Source organism: Ambystoma mexicanum, chromosome 8 (genome assembly GCF_040938575.1).
Source record: "Ambystoma mexicanum isolate Mex_15411 chromosome 8, UKY_AmexF1_1, whole genome shotgun sequence".
In the NCBI taxonomy this organism is placed as follows: Eukaryota; Metazoa; Chordata; class Amphibia; order Caudata; family Ambystomatidae; genus Ambystoma; species Ambystoma mexicanum.
In genome coordinates, this window is record NC_090929.1 from 1,490,273,456 (window position 1) to 1,490,298,053 (window position 24,598).

At 42.9% G+C, this 24,598-nt stretch overlaps 1 protein-coding gene across 3 annotated transcripts in view; it reads left to right on the forward strand.

Annotated features, from left to right (window-relative positions):
• MFSD13A (major facilitator superfamily domain containing 13A) overlaps positions 1-24,598 on the forward strand; it is a 508,579-nt gene that overhangs the window by 15,456 nt on the left and 468,525 nt on the right. Inside the window, exons 1-2 of one of the 3 annotated variants that reach the window (XM_069611671.1) lie at positions 4,712-4,787; positions 4,879-5,146. In XM_069611671.1, the coding sequence (XP_069467772.1) occupies positions 4,982-5,146 (165 nt within the window). In that variant the 5' untranslated portion in view covers positions 4,712-4,787; positions 4,879-4,981. Of the gene's footprint in view, positions 1-4,711; positions 4,788-4,878; positions 5,147-24,598 lie in introns of those variants that run through there. The other 2 variants (XM_069611670.1, XM_069611672.1) reach the window with 2 other exon arrangements.

Genomic DNA, 24,598 nt, shown 5'->3' on the forward strand with positions numbered 1-24,598 from the left:
GATTACAAGCAGCTTAAAATACATTTTCATCAGTTATTACAAAGACACTCAGGAAAGACATTTAAAAATCTCAACCATATGGATATAACGTCTAACAGTAAAATAAATCAAGTTAATATCATCGCTTGTAAAAATTCATACCATAATCTAGACATATCGAACATGATCACAACATTGTTATACGATTTAAAATATTGCAGACGCAAATGATTCAAGCTTTCACATACAACTAAAAGATGAAACAATGTTTCTTCCAACAAATTGCCACATAATCTACAGTATTTATGGTTATATTCAATTTTGTTCAGCCAACTTTTTGGTGATCGAGCCACTGATATGTTAAATTTCAAAAGTAGATATACCCGAAATATATTTGGACTCGGATATGCCAACATATATTTCGGAGTAGCTTCTCGAACTCTTCTATGTTGGCAATATTCTGTAACAGATGACAGTGATTCAAAATGTAGCATATTATGGTGGAAAGCAGATACAGCCAATTTCTTTTTAAGCCACAGTTTAATATCACCAACTACATATGGATTACCATCCTCATAAAGCAACTTACTATGAGTACGCTTTAAGAAACCAATTGTACCAACAGGTTTAGTGGCATCCAAAGATAAGAAAGCCTGTATGTAGGGGACAATTATTGTGTCAATTGAGACAGTGGTTAAACGCTGAAAGAGCATCACACATTGTGATAAATAGACATTCCAAATGCCCTTTAGATCAAACTCGAGATAAATATATTCAGTACTTATCTTTATGGGAAGTCGGAACAATCGCCTCAGTAGTTTAGCTTCAAAACGAATAAGTGCTATTTTAAATTTATGACCCCAAATCGCTATTGCGTAAGATAACATAGCAATTATTTTTGATTTGTATAGAGATATAACAGCTGCTGCACTGTAACCATTGTTCCTACCAATAAATGCACTTAAAATGTTAGAGGTCTCACATTTCATTTTAGCCTCTGCCAATTGCAGATCCCACTTCAACTTGTCATCAATGACAATCTCTAAATATTTACAATAAGACACTTGTTCCAATGGGGCATCAAATATGGACCAATATAATTGCTTAGGTCTCAACTTCTTAGTGAAAACCATGATTTTACTTTTTTGGTTGTTAATGAGGCCATTATTAGACGCATATTTGGCTAATGCATTCAACATAAGTTGTAGCCCTGCTGGAGTGTAGTCAAGAAGTAGGAGGTCGTCTGCATATGCAAGCCAGCCCACCGTCACATTCCTGATTTTAATGTGGTTGGCAGTATGAATGTTAAAAGAAACAATCATATCAGCCAGGTATAAATTAAAAAGTGTTGCAGCTATCATACATCCCTGCTTTACACCACGTTTGGAGGGCATAGATTTTGATAGTGTTCGTCTTAACGCCTTGGGAAAACTAACTGATGTGTCAGCATGTAGCAACATCAGCTTGCGAAGCAAACCACTCGGTATCCCTCATTCTGTCAATTTGCGCCATAGCTGGTTTCTACATATCGTATCAAATACAGTGGAAAAATCTATAAAGGCACAATAAACATCAAGGTTCCGCTGCCCCCAAGAATGTTCAATTGCTGAGCTTAGAATAACAAGATTGTGTAAGGTGCTTGATTTGGGACGAAAACCATTTAATTGAGTGGAAGGATCTTGTTGGTGTCAATCCAAGAGCTTAATTCATAGAGCAATACTTTGGTAAAAACTTTAGATGCAGAATCTAACATCGCAAGCATTCTAAAGTTAGAAGGATTATCCCAAGCACCCTTCTTGTGCACCGTCAAAATATTACTCGCTTTCCAGGATGTTGGTAACTTTCCATGTGTGCCGATATGACTAAATAGAATGTGCAGAGCAGCACCCCATATTGGGGGGTCACTTTTGATCACCAAGTTTGATATACCATCAGGGCCTACCGCACAAGATGATTTTAAGTTTTAAATTATGGCTATGATATCTAATACCGAGGCCGAACAATCCCAAGGTGATTCTGGGATCGGTATAGCTTCAGCAACAGTATCACTCCTTCCTATAGTTGAGGCTATATGATCTGCCCATGACTCTTCACTGATACAGTTTATAGTCCAATCTCTTTTTTTGTTCTTGGCTATAAGATGCCATATCGCGTTTACATTACCCAATAAGGACAGTCTGGCTATCTTTTTCCAGAGTTGTAGTTCCAGATCTAACTTGTGAGATTTTAGCCAAGATTGATAGGTTTTCTTCAGTTCACCAATCTGAGATGATATAGATGAGGGTGTCATCACCCCCTCTTTGGATTGAACCAACTTTTTTATGTTACTACGTAATTTCCTTTTCTCGTTTTGGATGATCTTATCATTACCATTAAGAGCAGGTCTCGATATATTGACTCTCTCCATAACAGATTTGTAAACTCGTTGTTCTATACTAGAACTTTGTATATTCGCCATGACTGATGAATAGTGACCAATTAATTGGTCGTTGGACCTTGACAGCGATGTGTATGAACGAATAAATGCCGGTAACAATTCTCGAGCCTTTGATTTGGCTTTTTCATTAGTATGAGATTTCATTAAAATTCGGTTCTGTCCTTCATTTAGCAATATCTGGCCATTATTGGCATATAATGATGGTATATAATTAGTATTCTGACTGTCAATAAGAAGACATAAAGGAAGATGATCGCTTTCCTCACGACATAAAACTCCCATATCATTGACAAAGGACATACCAAGGGCATTAGAGAATATATAACCAATGGTTACTGCTGTCAGGCCTTCAACCCGCGTTGGAGCCATATTTTGATCGCTCTTAGTAGTACCATTCAGACGTGTCATATTATGTGCTTGTAAAAGACTGTGCCACTTTTTCCCTTGATAGTTGGAACCTTTTTTAATGGGATTAGATTTTATGGTACCATCCACCAATTGCTCAACTTGATAGAGCTCATCAATTTTGGCATTAAAGTCTCCAAGAAGTAAACATTCTACAGACAACGGTCCAAACATGCCTCCTGGCATGCGGCGCCCCTTTATCCAGAACTGGCCCTTTAATGTTGCTTTGCATGCTTGAATTAGCAGATCCGTGCTTACAACGCCCGAAAAGTATTACTGCAAGTGCCAGGATTCAAATTGCTTTTGGCTACAAAGCCAGTTGTGGATGAATGTTCCAATAAAAACATACTTGCCAACTCTGTTTTACTGAATCAAGGGATTTCAAAGAGTTCTGCAAAGGACTCAAGTGTGATTATGTTGAGGATTTGCACACTGAAGAATCTCAAACCTATTTAAATGGATGAAGGGACAGATTTTGTGGTAGGGAAAGGTTACTCGCCCAGTGATCTGCCTGGATATCTTGTGCAGGGTGCAGTTCCGTCTCATGTATGTCAACCCCTCCCACATTAACCCTTGTTTTGTTAATTATGGTATGGTTGCCACCCAAAAATACTTCATAACCCCCAAAAGTAAAATAAATACCCCATCCTGCTAAAATCGTATTATTATTTGGGTATTGATTGAGCGCGGACCTAGATTCTGGAAGCAACCAAGCGCATTACAATTATAGGGGAAGGACATGGTGAGGGAAGCAGAGAAACAAGCGAATGTGCATCCCCTGGGGAGGGCGAGGACTGACAATTTGTCAGCAACGGTGTGCAGATTCTCTCTCGTCTCACCTTTTGCAGTTGACTATCCTACCACCCTGACTTGGAGATGGGGAAGTGGGGATCAGAGGATGTCTAAGGAACGTAAGGAGCTAGCTAAGTTATTCGGTGACATGCAGCTCATGCTCCACTTTCTGGTTCTTTCATTTCCTTGCCTTGCAAAGGACTAGAGATGATCATTAAATCTCTCGATACAGCGTTTAAAACTGGCATGGTGGTGGCACACCGTTCCTTTATGTCACAAATCTATATTTGGCTACTGCGCATTCAGTGTTTCCACCAAGTGCACGATTTTCCGAAGGGCCAAAGCCCTTCTGTATGTACTGTGGCAGACCTAGCATCTCACATAATGTAATATCTTATATGTCTCCACACCCTTTAGAACCGAATATAAAAGCTATAGTTTAAAAAAAAAAAAATGAAATCCCTGAAGATTGTGCTGTTAAATTTACCGTTTTCACTCATTATTTTGCAAACGTTTATAAGGAACAGGCTCCCCTCCACCACCTGCAGAGCCCTTCTGTAGCACTCGCGCGTGCTCTTATTCAGGCCAAATATTTACACCACGTAATTTGAAAGTTAACCGGACCACTAATATATTTTGTAAACCTTTCCCTTATGCCAAAGGGTCTTCAAAGTATGGGTGCCTACAGGTTACACAGAGTCTTAATCTTTTTTCTGTGCTCTGCTGTGAGTATCTCTGGCTGACTCGCCCTGCTAACGTTTAAGTTAAAATCCAACTAGTCCTCAATGAGGGACGTTCTGCCAACCATATTGTTGTTAATAATTGTTTATGATGAAGAATGGACGAGAAGAACGTTTTTTTTTTTTTTGTATGCGTTATATATAGCTTTTAATCCCAGCCCACGTTCTTAGTAACTCATGTATTGCCATCACACTAATACATGTTTGATCTGGAAACGTGCATGGAACTGAGATGTTTAGAAGTGTCAAACTCCAAAGGTTACAGACAAAGGAGGAAGTCGAGAACAGCCGCCTGGCACGTCCTGTTGAGCAGCTGATCCCGATGAGAGAATGACGTAGTGTGTGATAAAACCCAGGAAGTAACTGTCGTGGTAAAAGAAAAAAAAGACACGCCGCAATTTAGCCAGACCATTCTAGCTGTCGCGGGCTCTGAAGTAAAGACGTACAGATTACTTTCTGTTTCGTTAGGCGTGGGACAGTGCGATGTGTATATTTATAAATCCTTGTCTTCTTCCTCTTTGTTAGGTGAGAATGGGCCGATCCGTCTGGAGTGCCAGCAGCTTTAGGGAGCTGCTCTTTCTGAACTGGCGATGATCCCGCGCTGCGGAGACCTCATGAAGAATCTACAATGGGCTTGCGTCTGTTGGCTGCTTGTTTTAACCTGCCCACTGCCGTGCTCTATGGGTCCCTGTCGCTCTTCGTTTCCATTCTGCACAACGTGTTTCTCCTATACTACGTGGACACTTTTGTGTCCGTCTACAAGATCGACAAGATGTCCTTTTGGATTGGAGAGGTATTACAATACTTTTCATGTTTGAAATATCGTATTGTACAGCATTCAACGTGTGAAATTATGCCAGAAATGATGCTCCTTTCGTCCGTTGTTTTTGTTTTAAGCGTTTCTTGTCAAACGCATGCTCATGATCTAATAAAATATCAGTGTTGGACCAGCATATTCCAGTTGTTTGAGGTGCAATTTGCTAGCAGTGGGGCAGGGAACTCTATAAAAGCAGCCTCGCTCGCCTACTGGGAAGTGTATAAATGAACAGCTCAAAAAGTCTAGTAGACAGTCAAGCGTCGAAGTTGTAGGAAGAACCAGACACTGCCTGGGCTACCTTCCAGCCTCCAAGGTGCTTACTGTTGACGTTTGCGGTTTGGGAAACCAGAGAGAAGGGACAATTGCAAAGTGAACACTGTTGGTCAAGAATGACCTAATGTGACTTTCAATCCAGTCCTTTCAACTGAGAAATTGCATCTTTACCATTCACCCTCCCAGACTGAGCACTGTAGTGCTTTGTCCTGGAACACGCTACAAAAGGAAATTATAGACAACAGGGAAGTCCTGAAACTGGAGACATTTATTAGGGGGTTGGTTGAGATTAGTTGACCAGTGGATGATAAGTAAATGATAGAACATAAACCAGAGACATTGTCGACGTGATACAGGCAGTAGTCGTGCAGACTGTTTATATGCAGGCTAACTGCGCAAAGAAGAATGAAGCAGGGGCTCTAGGTCAAGGGGTGATGTGCGAGTTGGTAGAGGGTGCCCTTAAAAGGGCAAGGAGGCAGAGGTTTAGTGAGTAGTTAGAGTGGTCCGATAGTTGAGCTTGGTCCCCCTTTTAAAACTCTTACGCTTAAATGTTTTTGCTTTGTTTGGACCCCAACCTAACCTTTTGGGGGTAAGTAAAGCCTTGTGCTTTATTTTTGTGCTTGCCTGTCTAACCTGAATTATTGGTTATTGGACTCATTGTAGTTCTAGACCACCCACAGCCCTCCTGCTAGGCCTTGCCGCTCTGTTACCTCACTTTGAGTGGCTTTGGCTAAAATCTGTGTCTCCTGGTTCACCATAATGGGGTGGCCTCCCAAAATCCAACCCCTAGGTGGATTTTGTAAATCCATTTACCATCTCATCTGATATAGAAGTCTCTGGGACTTTGAAAGCTAATGCATTGTGCCATCTCACCGTAACATCCAATGAAAGGTATCAAAAGTTGGATTTCGTGCTATCACTAACAAGGGCAAATCAATCGGCCTCAGGGCTTTGGTAGCCAAGGGTATAAACACCCACCTGTTTAAGGGCTAACTTAATATAGTCCGCCCACAGTTTTTTCCCCTCCTCTACAAACATACTGTTTGATTACTACACTAAGACACAATGATTGAAATGTTGAAATATTTCTGGTGCGCAATTTATTTTGGACTACATGTTGCATGATGCGTTTGGCAAGAAATTTAATTCAAGATACTGTAGTGCTTGTGTGGTGACAAAAACAAAATCGGCTGAGGTACTAATGCATTGAAATGTGTGCTTTTGTTTCTAAAGTGCTTGGCTAAATATATAAACAGTGACCACCAGTTGCCTCCAGTTAACAATGGGAGCTGTAAACGCACCGCTCTGACCTGCACCCTGCTTTTTTTTCATGAGGCCAGGCCCTCTGTCCTAATAATAATGCTTTTTTCGCATGCTACGAGTGCTGAGTAGAGTGCCTGACTGATAGGGAATCGGCTAGCCTCCTTCGAAGCACTCTGGCAAATTGCAAATGGTTATGTCGCACCTTTTTCAGCTGAGTGATTTCTGTCTACATGGGATGCAAAGGCCAAGTGGTCTTGATTATTAGAACACCATAGTCTTAATAGCTTTACTCAACCAGGTATTTTATTAAATAATTACTTCCATCATCAAACATTTTAAGGACCTTTTTTGAAAACCGCATTAGTTCTTTGTGTATTACAAATTGGAGGAACAAGAGAAACCCATATTGCCAATGGGATACAGTAAAACCTTTAAGCAATTTAATTCACAAAATACTTCAGAGAGTGCCCATTTACGAGTAGACAAAGTGGGGGAGGGAGGGACGGGGTTAGACACCGTTAAGACTGGGGCAGAGAGCACGATGCACGAGTAGTGTGAAGTCTGCTCACGGAATCATGTTGTGGGAGTTGTGAAACCTAAAACTACGATGTTCATATTCGGCAGATTCACTGTACACCACTTCACTTCCGTGCCAGTGCTGTGGCCCAAGACCACTGCAGAACAATGTTGCTGTTCTTAAGGTACAGGTGCAATTTTAAAATGTGCTTTGGCCTCGTGGGTTTACTTGAACAGAGCCCCTGATTCACAGAGCGTTTTCCAATCAGGGTTTGTCATTATACAACGCTTCTGTGTGAATTAGTCCCATTGGATCATGCCTTCCACCATCACCTGGATATGATCCGCCTTAGAAAGTGCTGTTCTGTCCCTGCTTTTGTGTTATGTAGAGAACATGCTGGGATCGTGTAACCTTCCTTTTGGGGATGATGTAAGGTGCAAATATCTTATTACACACTTATCTATGTGGTCTTTTCGTAGTTCTTCACTGTTGGAGACAGTATGCTTGCGTCTAAGGAAATCGGTATAGCGCACGAAACACATTATTACAAAATGGATGATGCCAATTTGAGAATGTATAATTGTATACTCAAAGGTGCAGGGGAGAAAAGACGACTCTGGCACAATGGGCCACTGAATTATGCAACAAGAATAAAGTGCCCTTAATTGGTGAACACTCCCGTCCCCTGCACACTCTCTAAGCTGGTAATGCTACCAGTCAAAATATATCAGAATACTTAACACATTATTAAAGGTAATATTAAGCACCAAAGGGTGAGGTATCTCTTAAAGTACAGATGTGTTCTTTCAAAATTATCTGATATTTCAATTTTATCAAAGTTAATAGCAGAACATACAGTCACATATATAATGGATTTCACAGATTTCTCTCACCCCGCCTTGGGGTTTTGTTTCTTCTACCCCACCTTGGGGCCAGGGCTCGAAACTTAGTTGAGATGGGAGCTGTTTAGTTCCTGCTTGCAGTCTGGGAGTGACTGGTTACCTGGACACCATTGGCTACCAGGTGCTTCTTCTAACTTCCTAGGCAAACTGATGCCTAACAAACACACCTATGTATATTTAACTCTGTGAATTTGAGACAATCTATAAATAAATATTAGGACAAAAATATAAGGGGTCATAAATAATGGACAAAATCATACGTTTTCACCCTATGAGGAAGTTAGATTTGCCCAATGCTTTGTACTAGCTCCCCTTACTCCATTGGTGTAGCTCTTTCTCACTGATTAATGCTTGAAACCCACAAGATGTTTATAGCTCGTACTTATCCAATCTTAATTTCGATCCTTGGGTTTCGGGTCTCTCACTCCACCTTGGGGTTTCGTTGGGCCTGTCCTCGCCCATCTCGCGATTCCCTGGAGTCACCTCGTACCTCTGTTCCTGGGCCAATGCTTTCCAGGAGAGTCCAGAAATTCTGCTGCCAATGTACAGCCTCATCTGTTTCCTCCAAGCACCGCGTACCAGGTGGAGCTTGTCCTTTTTCTACATTGGGCCTCCGACAGCGCCCTGCTTTTGGCATCCTTCTTCGCCCGTTCTCTGCTTCTCTGTCAGTCGTGGTCCTCTGTTGCTCCTTTGGGCTGAGCGCCCCTGGCTTCTGGAACGACAGGTTTGTGTGCGTTCTGCGGGCTCAGCCACGGCTCTCCTTGCCACACCTGGAATATGCTCTTCCTTGTCCTGCCACACCTCCCTCCTGGAATGTCCCTGCCTTCTCTGTTTCCACAGACTTCTCTCTTCGGCTTCAAGGCAGATTGCCTCTTTATCTCTCCTTCTAAAAGAGGGTGGGTCGCTCCAGCCTCTTTTCACTCCAAGCTGGTATACGGAGGGTCAGAAACCATGATGTGTGGTGTGGGGGGCCTTATGAGTTGGATGCAGTATTGTGGTGTTTCTGTGATCATCAGTGGCAGTCGAGGGGGAGCACACTGCTAGTCAGTCATGATGCTGCTCCATCTTCAATAAGTAGTAATGCTGGGTGTGATTCACTGTGAACCATGAAAAAATAAAGAACAGAGTCATGTTTCTAAGATGAGGGGGGCAGGTATTTGTTTTAATTTTTTATTTGTATTTAATCAAGAAAATGGATATTTACAAAATTGAGGTATACTGTCAATCGATTTATCACTGTCTTTAAGTTCTTGAAGTTCTGCTTAAAGTTCAATTTTAAGGTAGCTTGTGTCAATGTCATTGGATCAAAATGAATTAAGGTTGATTGATACTTACAGTAATCACAGGCAGAGTCAGCATCAAGTCACAATGGATTGATTTAAAGGACATTTTATATGCTGCATAATTATGTAGGTCACGATTAACCACTTTGTTCACTCACCGCTGATCAGTCTAGACCAGCATGTTGGTTCGTCCATCAACACAAAGTCTGAGAGGGTCTCTTTTAGGTAACATAATCTGATCTGTTGATTCACTGGACACTGGAGCAGCAGATATCGTACTGTTTCTTTTTCAGTTTTTGAGTTACAGAAGCGGCATAAATTAGTTTTTGCTAGCCCTCTGATGGCCAAGATTTAGTTCGTAGGAAGCAAGTTGAGTCTAGCTCGCAAAAGGAGATCATGTCCCTGTTTGTTTGAGAATTTTTTTATGAAGCTCTGGAGCTCATTCAGTTTTTTTGTGTTCGGTGGCAGGTGAGCTGTCAATTTGTTATTATCCGCTGCTTCAAGCATAGATATCCAGTCTTGCTCCTTTAGTTTCGTTTGAATTCTAACAGGGTTGTTAAATAAGGTATCGTCACACCCAGTCGAGTCCAGAGCGGCTGTGTTTGAATTCCACCAAAAGAGTAGTTTTTTGGATTTCGAAACCTCTAGTTCTTGATTGATCAAGTTGTAGATCGAAGGAGCAGGGGCCATCCGACACTTTCAATAGAGCATCAACTTGCTGGATTTGACCATTCCTTGAAGAGAGGACATACTTAGTTCGTGTTGTATGTATTTATTTTATTGGCTATCTATTTTATTGGTTATTTATAAGGCACTTCTACAACAGGACAGTGTATCAAAGCGCCACAAGGCAAAAAGAGAAGCCAACAAGGCAGCAGTAACATAGCAAGTGTTCTGACTTGAGTGTCGTGTAGACCGTTGAGGCCTCCGTCCCCAAGTGACGCACAGGGGAACCAAAAGAACCCCGCTGTGCGACCCTTGGAGCCACAGGTGGGAGAGGTTGCTTCCCGGAACCTCTGGAACACCAATGCTGCTGCAGAAAGAACGGGGTTAAGTACCAGGCAAATACAATAGAATACAAGAATCACAGGATCTGAATAATCTTACCTATCCGGTGGTCGGAAAACCCGGGAAACCTAGTGAGGGAGGTTCGAGACTCAGATGAGAGGCAGTCCCCAGAACAACAGGGACCGGAGTCACACGTGGACACAGGAGAGCCCATCTGAATCTAGAGCTGGAGGCGTAGCGTGAGGCCCCAAAGGGCAATGGCGTAGAAGTCCAACAAAGTTCCAAGGGATGATCCGAAGGCAGGTGAGGGACGGACCAAGGTTCATCAATGAGTAAACAATTCCAAGCAAAGGTACAAAAGGATAATCCGAGGGAGTCCAGGTGAGTGATCCAAAGTCAAGGAAAACCAATAGAGCAAGTCCAAACGTAGCGCCAAACGGAGTCGAAAGACAGCTGAGAAGCGGTGAGTGCTCCGTGCATCAAGCGTTATGTACTGTGCGCTTCCGAGTCATGTGACGCCTTCCATCATCACGTGGGAAACGCCGCTCTGAATCACGTGAGCGGATGATTGTTCGATGTGGAAGCGTTCCGCCACCCCTTCTGCTGTATGCTCTCCATGGCAACTGCCAATGCAGGAAGGGCTGCAACCGGGCACGTACACTGTAACCGGTACAGAGCTTTCGGTCCTTTGGGGCAACCACATCACGTGAGTCTTGAAACCTGGAGGGAGTAGTGTGGGAACCCGGGGAAGGTGTTGTGGAGGTGTTAGCAGTGTTCTGGTGTGCAGAGGAGCGTCTAACAGCAAGTGACAATGAATAAAAAGAAACACAATAATGGTCCTACTAGCCCTTGTAACATTCAGAGCATGCAAGTGCAGTGAAGACAGAAAAAAGGGCTCTGGACCCCCGGGCGTGGGGGAGTGCCAGAGTTGTCTGTTGGAGGGCAACAGACAAGTGCAAGGGCGAAGACATACCAGACGCAGGAGTGCGGGGGGGGTCTACCGACAAATAGGTAAGTGCAGAGTGGGGCAAGCAACCCGATAGGCATGCAGGTGTGGCCTCAGAGGGCAATGCAGGGGGGATGCTGATAGTGATTGGGCAGGGGGGGCCAGGATGCTATTGGGCTCTTGAGAAATCAGGCTACCAATCTCAACGATTTGCGGGGGTGGTGGTTAGCACGGAAGGGGGAGAGGGAAGGAGGAGGAGAAGAGAAAGGTCTTAAGTAGTTTGTCGAACTTGAGTTCATCCGGTTCCAGACGGAAAGAGAGAGGCTGTTCCATAGGAGGGAGCCAGCTGGGAAAAGGGATCTGCCACCAGCTCTCTGCTTGGAGAAGCATTTGACCATCAGAGAGTTGGAGCGAGAGGATCGAAGGAATCTGCAAGGAGAGTATTTAGTAAGATAAAGCTGCTGCAGGTAGTGCGGTCCCAGGCCCCAGACAGCTTTGTGGATGGTGCAAAGGGTCTTGAATCTGATCCTTGTGGCAACCGGGAGCCAATGGAGCTTTTAGGGCTGGAGACATACGGTCACACGGCTTGAGGCCAAGGATAAGTCTTGCAGCCCTGTTCTGGATTAGTTGAAGAGTGCAGAGAGAAGCGAGAGGCAGGTTGAGGAAGAGGCTGTTACAGTAATCCAGCCTGGAGAGAACCAGAGCTCTAGAGACATTGAGCTTCTGGGCGAAGGTGAGTAAATGCAGAATGCCTCTGAGGAGATGGAGTTGAAAATGGGCCTTTTTGGCAACTTCTAAGTTGTGAGGAGTAAAGGAGAGGGAGAGAGGAGTCAAAGATGACTCCAAAATTTCCGCCTTTAGTGGAAGGAGAGGGGGATGAGCCTAAAGAGGGCATCCAAAGAGCAGGGGGGAAACTGGGAACAGGTGCCCCGATAGGAAGAATCTCTGTCTTACTGGCATTGAGACAGATAATGATAATAAGTTATTTATATAGCGCCTTAATCCAAAGCGCTTTACAGAGCACATATTTGCATACAATATCACCCAACCGAAATTGGTACTCATTTATCGACCTCGGAAGGATGAAAGGCTGAGTTGGCCTTGCCGGGATTCAAACCTGCGACCTGCAGATCACGCTCAGATCGCAGCAGCGAGCACTCAACCCGTTGAGCTATCTTACCGGATGCACTCCAGGACTGAATAGCAGATCGGCAGAGGGGTCGGCTGAAGGATTCTTTAGGAGGGGGTGCACAAGGGAGTGCTTGAGAGAGGAAGGGAAAGAGCCAGAGGCTAAGGAGTGGTTACAGAAGTCAGCAAGAGCCGGAGCAAGGGAGGAGATGTTGTCCTTAATTGTTCTGGAGAAGGAGGACGACGATACCTGTTTGGATGAAACTGTCATAGAGCAGACTACTTTAGAGACCTCTGCCGTTGTGATGGGTGAGAAGAAGGGGAAAGTAGGTGGGTTTGGAAGAGAGGCCACAGGCAGTGGTGGGGGGAATGGAGGAAGGGAAAGGAGAGCGAGAGGTCAGAATATCCCGAGTTCTGGAGGTGAAATGGGTGGCCAGAGCAGTACAGAGGGCCTGAGGAGAGAAAGGCAAGATGGAGACTGCAGATTGGCCAGTTCCTTGCATATTTTGAAGAGTTCATTCGTGTTGTTGGATGCTGCAGAGATACAGATCTGGATGTGGGCCCTTTTTTTGGAGCGGGTAGAGACGATATTGCCTTTGGAGGAGGTGACAGGCCAGTTTGTCAAAGGGTGACCCGAGGTCATCCACTTCCGTTCAGCAGCTCTGCACTTGAGCTTTAGAGCGGCTAGATCGGAGTCATACTAGGCGTTATGCTTGGCGGCAGGTTTAGGCAGATCTTCATGATAGGGGGGAGAATGTCGAGAGTGTTACGGATAGCAATATGAAGAATGGCGTGGACAGAGTCAGTGGGGGAGTCTGGAGGAGGTGAGGGAGGAAGGATGGAGGTAGAGGCAAATGCAGCAGCTGACACTCGTTTAATCGGTCGCTGGTGGGGCTTGGTCAGGGGGCCGAGAGGTCTCAGATGAGAGGAGAGAGTGGTCGGACCAGGTGAGAGGGGTAATGAGAGGGTTGGAGAAAGGGAGAGCAGTGGGGATGAAGGTATTCGGAGCATGTAAGGCAGAATGGGTATGACCCAAAGAGAGAATAGTGAGGTAAAGAGAGGTACAGAGATCACAGAAGAGTGTAGAGGGATGAAGAATGGAGTCGAGGTGGATTTTGAAGTCACCCAGGAGGAGGAGTTTAGAGGTAGTGGTCAGAAGAGAGGAGGTAAAGTCAGCCCATTCGGAAAAGACTGACACAGGGCCAGGAGGTCTGTAGATAGTAGCAATGGTGAGAGAGCCAGAGTTACACCAAGCTTGCAGATAAGACTTTCAAAGGAGGAATAGGGCTGGGTGGGTATGAGAGAGGTAGGGACCCACTCGGGGAAAATCAGGGCTACTCCACCACCAGATCAGTTGGACTGAGGCTTGGAAAGGATATTGTAGCCATCAGGGAGGAGGGAGTCGAAAGCAGCGACAGCTGGCATTGAACATGTTTTGGTGAGTGCGAGGACAACGAGATCAAAGTCTTTGAGGAGGAGGCAGGTGCCAGAGGAAGGTTTGACAGCAGAACAAGCATTCAGTGTGGCTGAAGGTTTTCCGAGGAGCGGTACAGGGGGGGTGGTATACCCATCAGAGGAGGTGCAGAGAGAGCGGAAGGAGGGGGGTATCGGGAGAAGGTAGGAAGTTGATGAGGGCTGACAGGTGCCGGACAAAGAGAAAAAGATTGGGTTGAGGACCCTGGCCCATGGTAGTGCCATTGTGATTGGTGTTAATGATGCACTTGGAGGATGAGAAGTACGCCAAGAGAACTTCCATCTAGTACCACCATTAATGGGTGAAGAGGGGGGGGTGGAAGGGGAGAGGGTAGAGATCAGATCAGTGGTCCATAGGTCTGGAGAGGGGACAGAAACAATGATATCAGTGATTGTCTGTAAGTAGCACTGACATAAGTATCAGCGATAGGAAGGCCAGGACCAGAGGCCAAGAGATCTTTCTTGAACTTTTTTCTTCCAGGCTTTGTGAGAGAGGAGGGATAGGTGATAGTTTAACAGTTTGAATAGATGGAGAGTGCCATTGAGTTGGATAGAAGAGAGACAAATAGAGCGGCTGCAAAAGTACAAGCACAAACTCACCAGGCGGCCTAGCAGCCAACAGAGGCATGACGATGCACAGATTAAAGCGCACCTAAATTCGAATTTTCCCAGAAGCACACAATGCAGTACTATATTTAGGATGCACAGATCTAAAGCACATCTACATTCAAATTTTCAGCAAGGCTTAAGACACAGCAAGCATTCATGTTGAGACACAACAAGAGACAATTTCAAGTGGTGCTGAAATTATAATGTACAGTGAGGCAACCGGGGGAAAGGAGGGAGAAGAAACAGCCAAGCAGTCAATGGTAGAGGCACCAGAGGAGGTGTGTAAGCCAGAACATTGCTACCCGGATTCTTAGCAGTGCAATACAGAAGCAGGTGATTTCAGGTCAGGCAATACACGAGACACAGTATGAACATTGGGGGCGATTGCCTGAAGGCAGGATGATTGAGGCGGCATGGAGAGGGGCTTCTCTAGCACCAGACAGAGCCAGACGTGGGGGGGGCTTTGTTTGGGCCTTCGTGTTGGGGGCGGACTCGAGCCAGCTGGCTCCTGATCGGCCCAGAAGTTGCTCCACGCGTCTGGTATTGCACCTGAACCATAGGCAAGGCAGCCTCAGAAGGCACTCCAGTGCTGATGGGGAGGGCAGCCATCTTGCAGCAGGACAATAGCGCCACATGTTCGTTTTGCAAAATTTGCAGGCAATTTGGATTTTCAAAGCCCTGCAGGAATAGCGAACATCTACCAGTGGTAGAAATAGGTATAGCTAGTTGTCTGACCCATGAAAAGGAACTTCTTCAAACATGGCTGGTCCTCTTCAAAATGGACCACATATTTGAATATAATGTGGGCGATCTGAAGTGTTTGTAGATGTCGACAATTATCTGATCATCCCCCTAACTAATGGCTCTCAATGGGTAGTCTGGCAATAAGGCACCTGTGCCCTTTTCCATGGAACCCCAATGTGGAGACAAGCCATCTGTGCTGACACCGGGTAGACACCAAGTTAGAGGAGGGTTTAGGGAGGGATCAGAGTTACTTATCTGCCCATATCAGTACAAAGAAAGCCATATTGGGCAATGCTGTCATGGGGATCGGTATCCTAAGGGGGTCAACAGTCAGTTCAGATAAGATGGATGTTGAGGGCAGCCACTGGGTTAATGGCTAAAGTTGTGGAGGAGAAGATGATCATACAGTTGGTCAACTGCTGCAAGTGGATTTAGGTCATGTGTCCTCTGCTCCACCCCCTGATAATCTTGTGGTGTCATTTTGGGCACTCCTGAGTCCTGCCCCTTTTTTCCTTCTTAAATCTTCGATCACAGGGTGCCTCTCCGTTTTAGCTGTCCAAAGAAAAGTGTAATTACTTTTTGGTCCATACATCCCATCTAAGCCAGCAGTGGGCTGTGCTTCACACCCCACTCATCCCTTCCCAAACCAACCACCACCCACATATGCACACCCCCAATCCATAGACCACTCCCACGTGTTTTCAGCTCTTAAAGTCTCTCTCATCACCCACATGCCACCTCCAAAACACAAACCAGCCTCTTACTCATCAATGTCTATTAACAGTCCTACATGCATCAGACATTGCTGATCTCCTGTTCACACACAAACTACACACACCTTGTCAGAGACACAGCTTGCCCCCACCTCCAAACTCATCCTGAATGTCCTTATCCCCACAGGCTATAAACAAAAGCTTTTGATATTCTGGACCAGAATATCTTATTTGTATCCAGTAGGAAGTCCATTATTCTGGAAGTTCCGTAAAGTAGATCCAGAGCCAAAATAGGAGCCCATCAATCTTGAGAAGAGATTGTTGAATGGGACGTTCCCCAAGGATCATGTTTGTCACCATTGTACATCATCATATACTTAACCATATAACCGAATTGTACTAGTAGCATGCGCTTTGCCCAAAATAATAAATATGACACAAATATCTGTATTAGACTCTTAAAATGTGGATTACGGTTTGTGGTTTATTAAGTAATCTGACGTTGTAGAACATTCAGCCTGACATTGCAATACATTCAGCCGACACATGTTTCGACACTGCGTCTTTTTAAAGGACGACCGCAACCATTAAATGTGTGCCATCATATAAGTATAAATATAACCATAAAGAAAAGGTACATATCAGTGGCAGGATGGGGTATGCAGATGGGAAGTGCAGACGAGACACATGAGAGACAGACTGATATTGAATAGGTTGTTTCCATAATGATCATTGAAAACCAACACAATGGTGTGTTACATGCTGTATATTACGCTTTAAAATCTTGAAACATGCCTGTTAGTCATACCTATATATACGTGAAGCACCCTAATGCTGGTACATGCATGAACATTGCATTCTCTAAGTGAGGCCAACTATTATATGAATGACTTGCTCTCACCCTGAGTAGCTGTGTGGTTATTGGCCATCGGATTAGTCTATGGTGTGGGTTGGTTAATACCATGGATATATGGTTATTGACCTCCATAAATCACTGCTGAATTTAATATCATGAATTCAACTCACCATTATCACTGAGTAAAGGTTCTCTGCAATGTGAACTAGAGAAAATCCGATATTAAGCCTGGTCAATGTGTTTCCCAAACTAAAGCTACCTCCAATTGGTGGTTGAATTTGTAAACTTACCCTGCACTGTTGTAGCTGCCAGTTAGGTTATATAGTAGCAGTTTCTCAGCTATTCTCCAAGTACTGTGAACATTGACAATTACAACTAGATTAGTTGTCGGGCAAATGCCTCTGTAGAAGATAGTCCCCTGCCTTACCTTAGTATGGTATATTCTGTGTTCAGCATTATGGCCGTGTTGGCCGGTGCAAATTATATCTTCAAATATGTACCTGTAATAAACAGGAGTATCCCATCAATTCCAATATTTGGTGTGGCATTCCTTCTACATATGATAAATTAACTAGATAGTTACATTGCTTAGTGGTCTTTAACCGTAAGCTCCACAGATAGTGTGTGGCTCTATGCCACAAATACAGAAACTAAAGAACTTTGAAACAGCACAACTAAAAAGCTCACTTAGTATGATGTTCGATGTCCTGTATGGAATCATTTACAAAGGCAACCCGCGTCTCAACACACGGGTGTCATTTTGATCTGTTTATACTATTCATGCGTGCGTGGAACGTCACACGCACATTGTGTGTGACGTCACGCCCATCTCAATAACCCGAAAGGAGTGGCGGCTCCCTGCCGCGTTAATGATAAATCCCCCTAAGTCAAACAAGAATTGGGTTCTGAGAAATAAGTGCCAATTACTATTCAGTACATTTATATTGCTTCAATCAAATGCTGGTAATGACCAATGTGTGCTGAGTCCAGATGTGTCTATTATGAATATAAATCTGTCACCAATGGATGACTAATATATGTCATTGACATAATCATTATGAGTGAATTGTTAGCAGAATCAGTGCTAGCATGAATAATGCAGCATTCTGGGCGCTCCATTAATATCCTTTTTACAAAGTACAATACAAATCTCAGTATTGCAAGCATATTATGGTGACACGTATTGGTTGCATGTAGAGTGACATGTCCCCTAATTGTATAAAGTTTTACAATAGCAGCATGCATAATTTGGAGAAAAATGAACAATGATATGTACATAAGAGTCTGGGATGTTGCATCTCTTACTGGGCCAATCTAAAGAACATGAATCTTGGAAAATAAATGTGTTTACATTGTTCAATAACAAGAGTGAAGTGATTATATGAACTTGTAGAATAGTCTTTGATAAGAGTCTGACATGAGCAACTGTTGCTACACCAATCTTCAGAACATAAACTTGAAAAATGATACATTATTTGAAAGCAAAATAATTGAGTATATAGACTTCTGGAATAGTCCTCGATAAGCTATCCACGGTTCTTGCATGCAAACCTTCAAAACCAGGAATATTACATACATCGGATGATATCAGCAGTAAAGTGTAATCCTCAAATGGTAACAACACTAAATAAAATTACAAGGAAAAATGCATCTCATGCTCCGAATTAAGAACTTCAGTGGTACTGCGTAATCAACATATGCATTTGGATTCCAAGCGTCTTAGTATAAGTGTCAGGTCACCCCCACGTTTGCCACATTTGGCTTTAGTAAGCCCTATGAATCTAACCCCACTGTTGTCTTGCATCTGGTGGCATTTTTGCCAATGTTGTTCTAGGGGTAACCTGAAATCCTGACTGCTGAGACTGGATACATGTTCTGAATCGTATTCTCAGAGGTCTGATAGTGCTCACTATATATAGTTTATTGCGCACACACAGATAATAGCACAAGCTACATGCGTGGTTTTACAGTTGATAAGTCCTTAATCTGAATTTCAGTACCTTCCTTGTACAGACATTTATCATATTGGCACATACTACAAGTACCACATTTGTGAAAGCCCTTTATCGTTTTCAACCAGTCACTACCACTGGTTTGGTTTACTCGGGTGTTGCATATCACGCAGTACCACTGAAGGTCTTAATGCAGAACACGAGATGCATTTTTTCTTGTAATGTTATTTAGTGTTGTTAGCCATTTGAGGATTACATTTGATTGATGCTTATATCGTCTGATGTATGTAATATTCATGGTTTTAAAGGTTTGCGAGTAAGAACCTTGAATTGCTTATCGAGGACTATTCCAGAAGTCTATATACTCTCTTTTGCTTTCAAATAATGTATAATTTTTCAAGGTTTATGTTCTAAAGATTGGTGTAGTGACAGTTGCTCATTTCAGACTCTTAAAGTCCATATATTAATTTCACTCTTTTGTTATTGAACAATGTAAAAACTTTTTCTTTTCAAGATTTATGCTCTTTAGATTGGCGCAGTAAGAGATGCAACATCCCAGACACTTACGTTATTTGACATGTGTGCAAGCGATGATATGTACAAAGTGTTCTGTAGGGAAACAGCATCTCAATTTGAACTCATTCCTATTGTGGTCACAAAGACCCAAGCAAAGATCGCCTTAAAAAAAATCGGATTCCACAGCATTAGACAGTTGGTTATATAAGAAGATGGAACTTTCTGGTCCATTGAAGGCGTGTGAAGATATGGAGTAAATTCATCGGAGTCAACAATTAACAGGACCTACATCGGAGGAACCAGGGGACAATGAAAACCTGTTTGGTTCCTGGAACAGTTATCCGGAGATTAAATTAACAAGTACTATTCCCCCATAAGAAACTGGAAGTTCAATGGGGAACCAAATACCTTAATAAATCAATGCAAATTACGGATATGTATGCAACAAATGACAGCCCATACCTGAATTTTAGTAATGTTTTCACTATACTACAATAATGTGAACAGCTACAAGTTATTAGTTCAAAAGATATTTCACTGGTAGAGGTTCCCCAGTCTGTATATGTTGTTAATTGGGCAATCGTCCACTTGGTCTCTCCCATAATTGTGGAACTAATTCTGTGCAGTGCAGCAACATTGTTAGACTTGGGCTACAGGATTGAAAGAAAGCAGGAGGGGGAGGTTGATGGGAAGAAGTTGAAACCAAGGCAATTGACAGATAATTACACGAATTTGAAAACATATGATATTGAAGCCTTGGCAAAACAGATTTACTCATTGATGAACAATAATTCTCATGCACATAATCGACTAAATGTTGGGAGAGAGAGGGGGGCTCTAGTTCTGATTAGGAGGCATGACGAGGTCAAGGTATAATTACTCCTTGTAATTAGAGATGGTAGATCTACCCGAAAACATGGGGAACAGGGTCCTCTATTACCTCCGAACGTACTTTCAGGCCAAGAGCAGGGGACGTTTGATTAATTCCATCAAGACGGTGATAATATAACACAACGGTCAGATATTGGGGTGGGTTTGGCTTCTTGGAGTGGGTTCAAACATCTGCTCAAGGATGGGGTTGATATGAGGCTAGTAAAAACATACAAGGATATACATCTACAGGAAACCTGGTTAAAAGACACTCCTGTGTTGGATGGTTTCGAAGTCTTTAGTAAAGCGACGAGACAAGGCCCTATGGGAAGACCAGCTGCAGGTTTATTGTCAGCCTTTAAGTGTGACTTTGGTTGGTCTTCTAAAGAGATTGATATAGACCACCCAGGAATTGTAGCAATCTCTGTTTCTCTGAAGGGGAAAGATGGGGAAGGCGCTGACAGAACTACTATTGCTGAATTCATTTTGGAATCATTGTGAATGCCATGAGATGTATTTTGTAGACTCTGTGGAAAATATAAAATGACTGAGTAAGGGGAAAGTTTGTAACATAATCTTGCTGATTTAAAATTATTCATGTTAAAGACACCTATGTACAAAATGTGAGAAAGAGGAAGAAAGATCGGGAGGTGGTCAGATGGTGCGAGTTACTAAGTGATTGGGACCAGCAATGTTTAAATATGGTAATGGCAGGTGAGAATATGATACAGAAGACATGGTTTGGTAATATCGACTACTATACATTATTTCTTCGTTTCAAGATCATTGCTTCACATGGTAAAGGACTTTGATTTTCATAGGCCATCCTGTAGTGATCATGCACTGCTGGGATGTCGTTTTAAGTGGTTATGGGAGGAAAGGGATACATTGGGATCCAGTTTCAGGTAAATTACTTGGGGAAATCGGTTGATATGGAATGACTGGTCTATTCTTAAATTCAATGACTTCCTAAAAGACTGTTTGGACTCTTCTTCTGTGGATTCAGTTGAAGAGGCTCCCTCCGTACAGAACTCCATTTATTGAAATGAGGCTAGATCTTAGAAGACTAAGACATCACACAGATCCTGCTAGTACTGGGTCAAAGCTAAAAAAATGAAAGCAAATATTTAAGAACTGGGTGAAATGCCAGAAAGGTTGTTTATTTCAATTGGAGGGAGAGATGATTCTTAGGACTGGGAAGGATAAGAATAACTAGGAATTTTGCAGAGTAATGAATGACAATCCAGGCAGACAAGAATTCATCCAAGCAAACGGTATAGCAAAAGAGAATTGAGTAGCAATTTATCGAGAGGACCTATGCCAGCTTGAGTCTAATGACTGGGATCTCGAATTAGATGGGGAGTATATTGAGCACTTGATAACTGCATCTAAAAGCTCACGGGTGGCAGGGCTGGACAGAGTCTCCAATTTTATAATGCAATGCAATCCGATGCGACTCTATTGGCAGAGATCCTACTTACTCTGTTTTGGAATATCATACTAAATAAAACGATACCTGACTCTTGGAGGGTTGCGATTTTAGTGCCCATCTTCAAGAAGGGCGATGGGTCCAGGAAATTATAGGCCTATCGCCCTCCTTGATTCCTGGAGCATGATTTTCTCGACCTTGGTGCTTCGGGCACTGAGTGGGTGTTCTGAAACTGCCAGATGTATGGACCACAATCAGTCAGGTTTCAGGAGGGGTCTCGGGACGTCAGGTAAATTGGTTCATATTATCTAGGATGGTGAACATAAAGAAATTAGAGAGGAAGCCACTCTACCTGGTTTTCGTAGATCTCTCCTTTGCTTTCGATGGGGTGGTAAGGAGTCGCCTATGGCAGAAATTAAAGGCTTTGGGTATTCCTACATGCTTGCTGGAGATTCTTGTCTTCTTGCATAAAAATCCAAGTGTCTGGGTCCATTTAGATAAGGAAGGAAGATTGTCAAGGGCGGTGGCAACATACTGGGTTATTGACAGGGTTGTGTGTTAGCCCCAGCCTTGTTCAATTTGTATTTTGCCGACCTGGGCTCTTGGTTGGATGGGGTGAAGGCCTGCCAGCCACCCGCCCCCGAGTTTTGGTTCTGTGAAACTTCTTTATATGCTTTACGTAGATGTCATTGTGATCATTGACCAAACCCCAATTGCCCTTAATGGTCGATAAATGCATTAACTTCCTTTATGGATGCTCATGGACTTGTGGTAAATTGTCATAAGACTAAGGTACTGGTCTGCTGAAATCAGAAGAGAAAAAGAGGCAATTATTTTGGAAAATTAAGAACTCCCCTATTGAATGTGTAGGAAGTTAACTGTACCTCGGATTTACAATACAGGGCTGTTCTAATAAAATGATTAGATTGGAGGCCATGAGGAAAACATTTATTATGTTTAGTGCGCACCTGAAAATAATTAACTGGAAAGTGGAAACATTTTCTTTAAACGCTACAGTAGCATGCTACAGGTCTAAGGTGTTACTTTTGCTAATGTATGATGTTGATATGTTTGTAGAAGTGGAGCAGAGTTAGTCTCTGTTGGAGGAAACTATTTGGCGGAATGTCTTGAGTTTGCCTAAGGGTGCCCCGGCTTCTTTTATACAGTATAAGTCGGGTATGCAATCAATGGAATCCTGTTTCGAATGGGAGTGCCTCTCTTCTTAGAAAAAAACAGGTTGCCAGAAGAAAATTCCTTATTCTCTGAGTTAAGGGCCTTGTTGATAATTGAATCTTTAGTACATTTAAGAGGTTGGGTAAAACTGACTGAGAATATTTTATTAGATCTGGATAGATCATTGGAGTCCTTGGACTGTGATCCACAAAAGGTGAAACAGGCTGTGTCAGAAAGGGACTGGATAAGGAAAATATTTTGTTTCCGTAATGTGGCAAAAAATTAAAAGCCTTACTCATGCCCTGAAGTGTATCTTGCAGGTCCTATTTGGAAAAGCAAGTTCATGCGTTTTCGCTTGAACTTGCTACCTAAATTGGAAATTGTGGGGGCAAGAAATGGCCTTGAAAGATCTGTAAGACATTGTAGGCTATGCAATGCCCCGGGTTCGATTGAAACTATTGAGCTTCTTTTATTATATTGTACGCAATCAAGCCCAATACGTTGTAAATAGTTCATCCGCACGTGAGACAATTTAGATTAATGGATTTGGATGTTTTTTGGGATCCGCTTTGAATGGGAGATCGATAGCACTGACTCTGGCTGCGATCAGATGCATTGAAGACATTTTAGCGATGATATCCTGATGACATGGATTTTAATCTATTTGTGTCATTAGTTATTGTATAGAATTGTCAAGTGTTATTGCATCATTTTATGTTTGGGTTTTTATGTTTTTTTTATGGATTGATTGTATTTATGTATGTGTTTTTTTAATTAAATGTGTGTAAGGTTTTCTTTGCTAAACCACAACAAAAACATAAAGAAAACAAAAAAAAGCGCTATATACAGGGTCTCCAAATTATGCCATTAAATAGCATACTATGGCAATTGCCTTTGGTACTTTCGGAAGATAATCGAACCCCTTCTGTTCTATCTTTGGTCTTAAGCCTTTGACATGCTGTATAGGGTTTTTTGATGCCTATGGGTTGCAGCACCTCTTAAGCCAAAAAATATAAATAAATAATTCTAACACAAGACCTACAAAGGAAGACTGGTGGGTGACTGACTATCATCCACAGGACTTCAAGGACCTGCAACCCTGCAGGACCACAGTACACCTGAATTAATGGAACTCTTCACTTGCCACTACCATCCACCTGATCTACCGACTACAACAGACAAACAAGAACTTTGTTGACAACATCACAGACCTCATGAAAACAGTATTTGTAAATGGCACAACTAATCTCTTCCTCTGAGACCACAACCTGCCCCTGGCCCAATATATCAGGAAAACAAGAGAGTCAACTTGTCACAACAAAGGCAACACACTTTACCTGGTATTCACCAACTCTCCAGCCATCGTATGTGTTCATACTTGGAAAGGAATAGACCATCATTGACTGGCAAAGTGTCAATTGAAAGTGACAGGAGGAGCCCAAGAGATCAACAACCCAGAAACCCCTTTCATCGGTAATTTGATGACAACCGATATTACATCCCAGAGAGAATGAATCAAAACACATAACCACTAAGTGTAGAGAACCCTGCAACTTGGTCACTCTGCTCGTGGAACACGAGAGGCCATTCGCATCTTTTTGATCAGCCAGTACCTGAATTGTCTCCATACCAAATTATATGTCTCCAAGAGACATGGCTGAGCGTTTCTCCATGCTGTGATGGCTATATAACTTTTTTGAACCCGGCTATACACAAAACTGTAGGCCGTCCTTCAGCAGGGCTGATCACTTTGATCAAAACCGATACAGATTG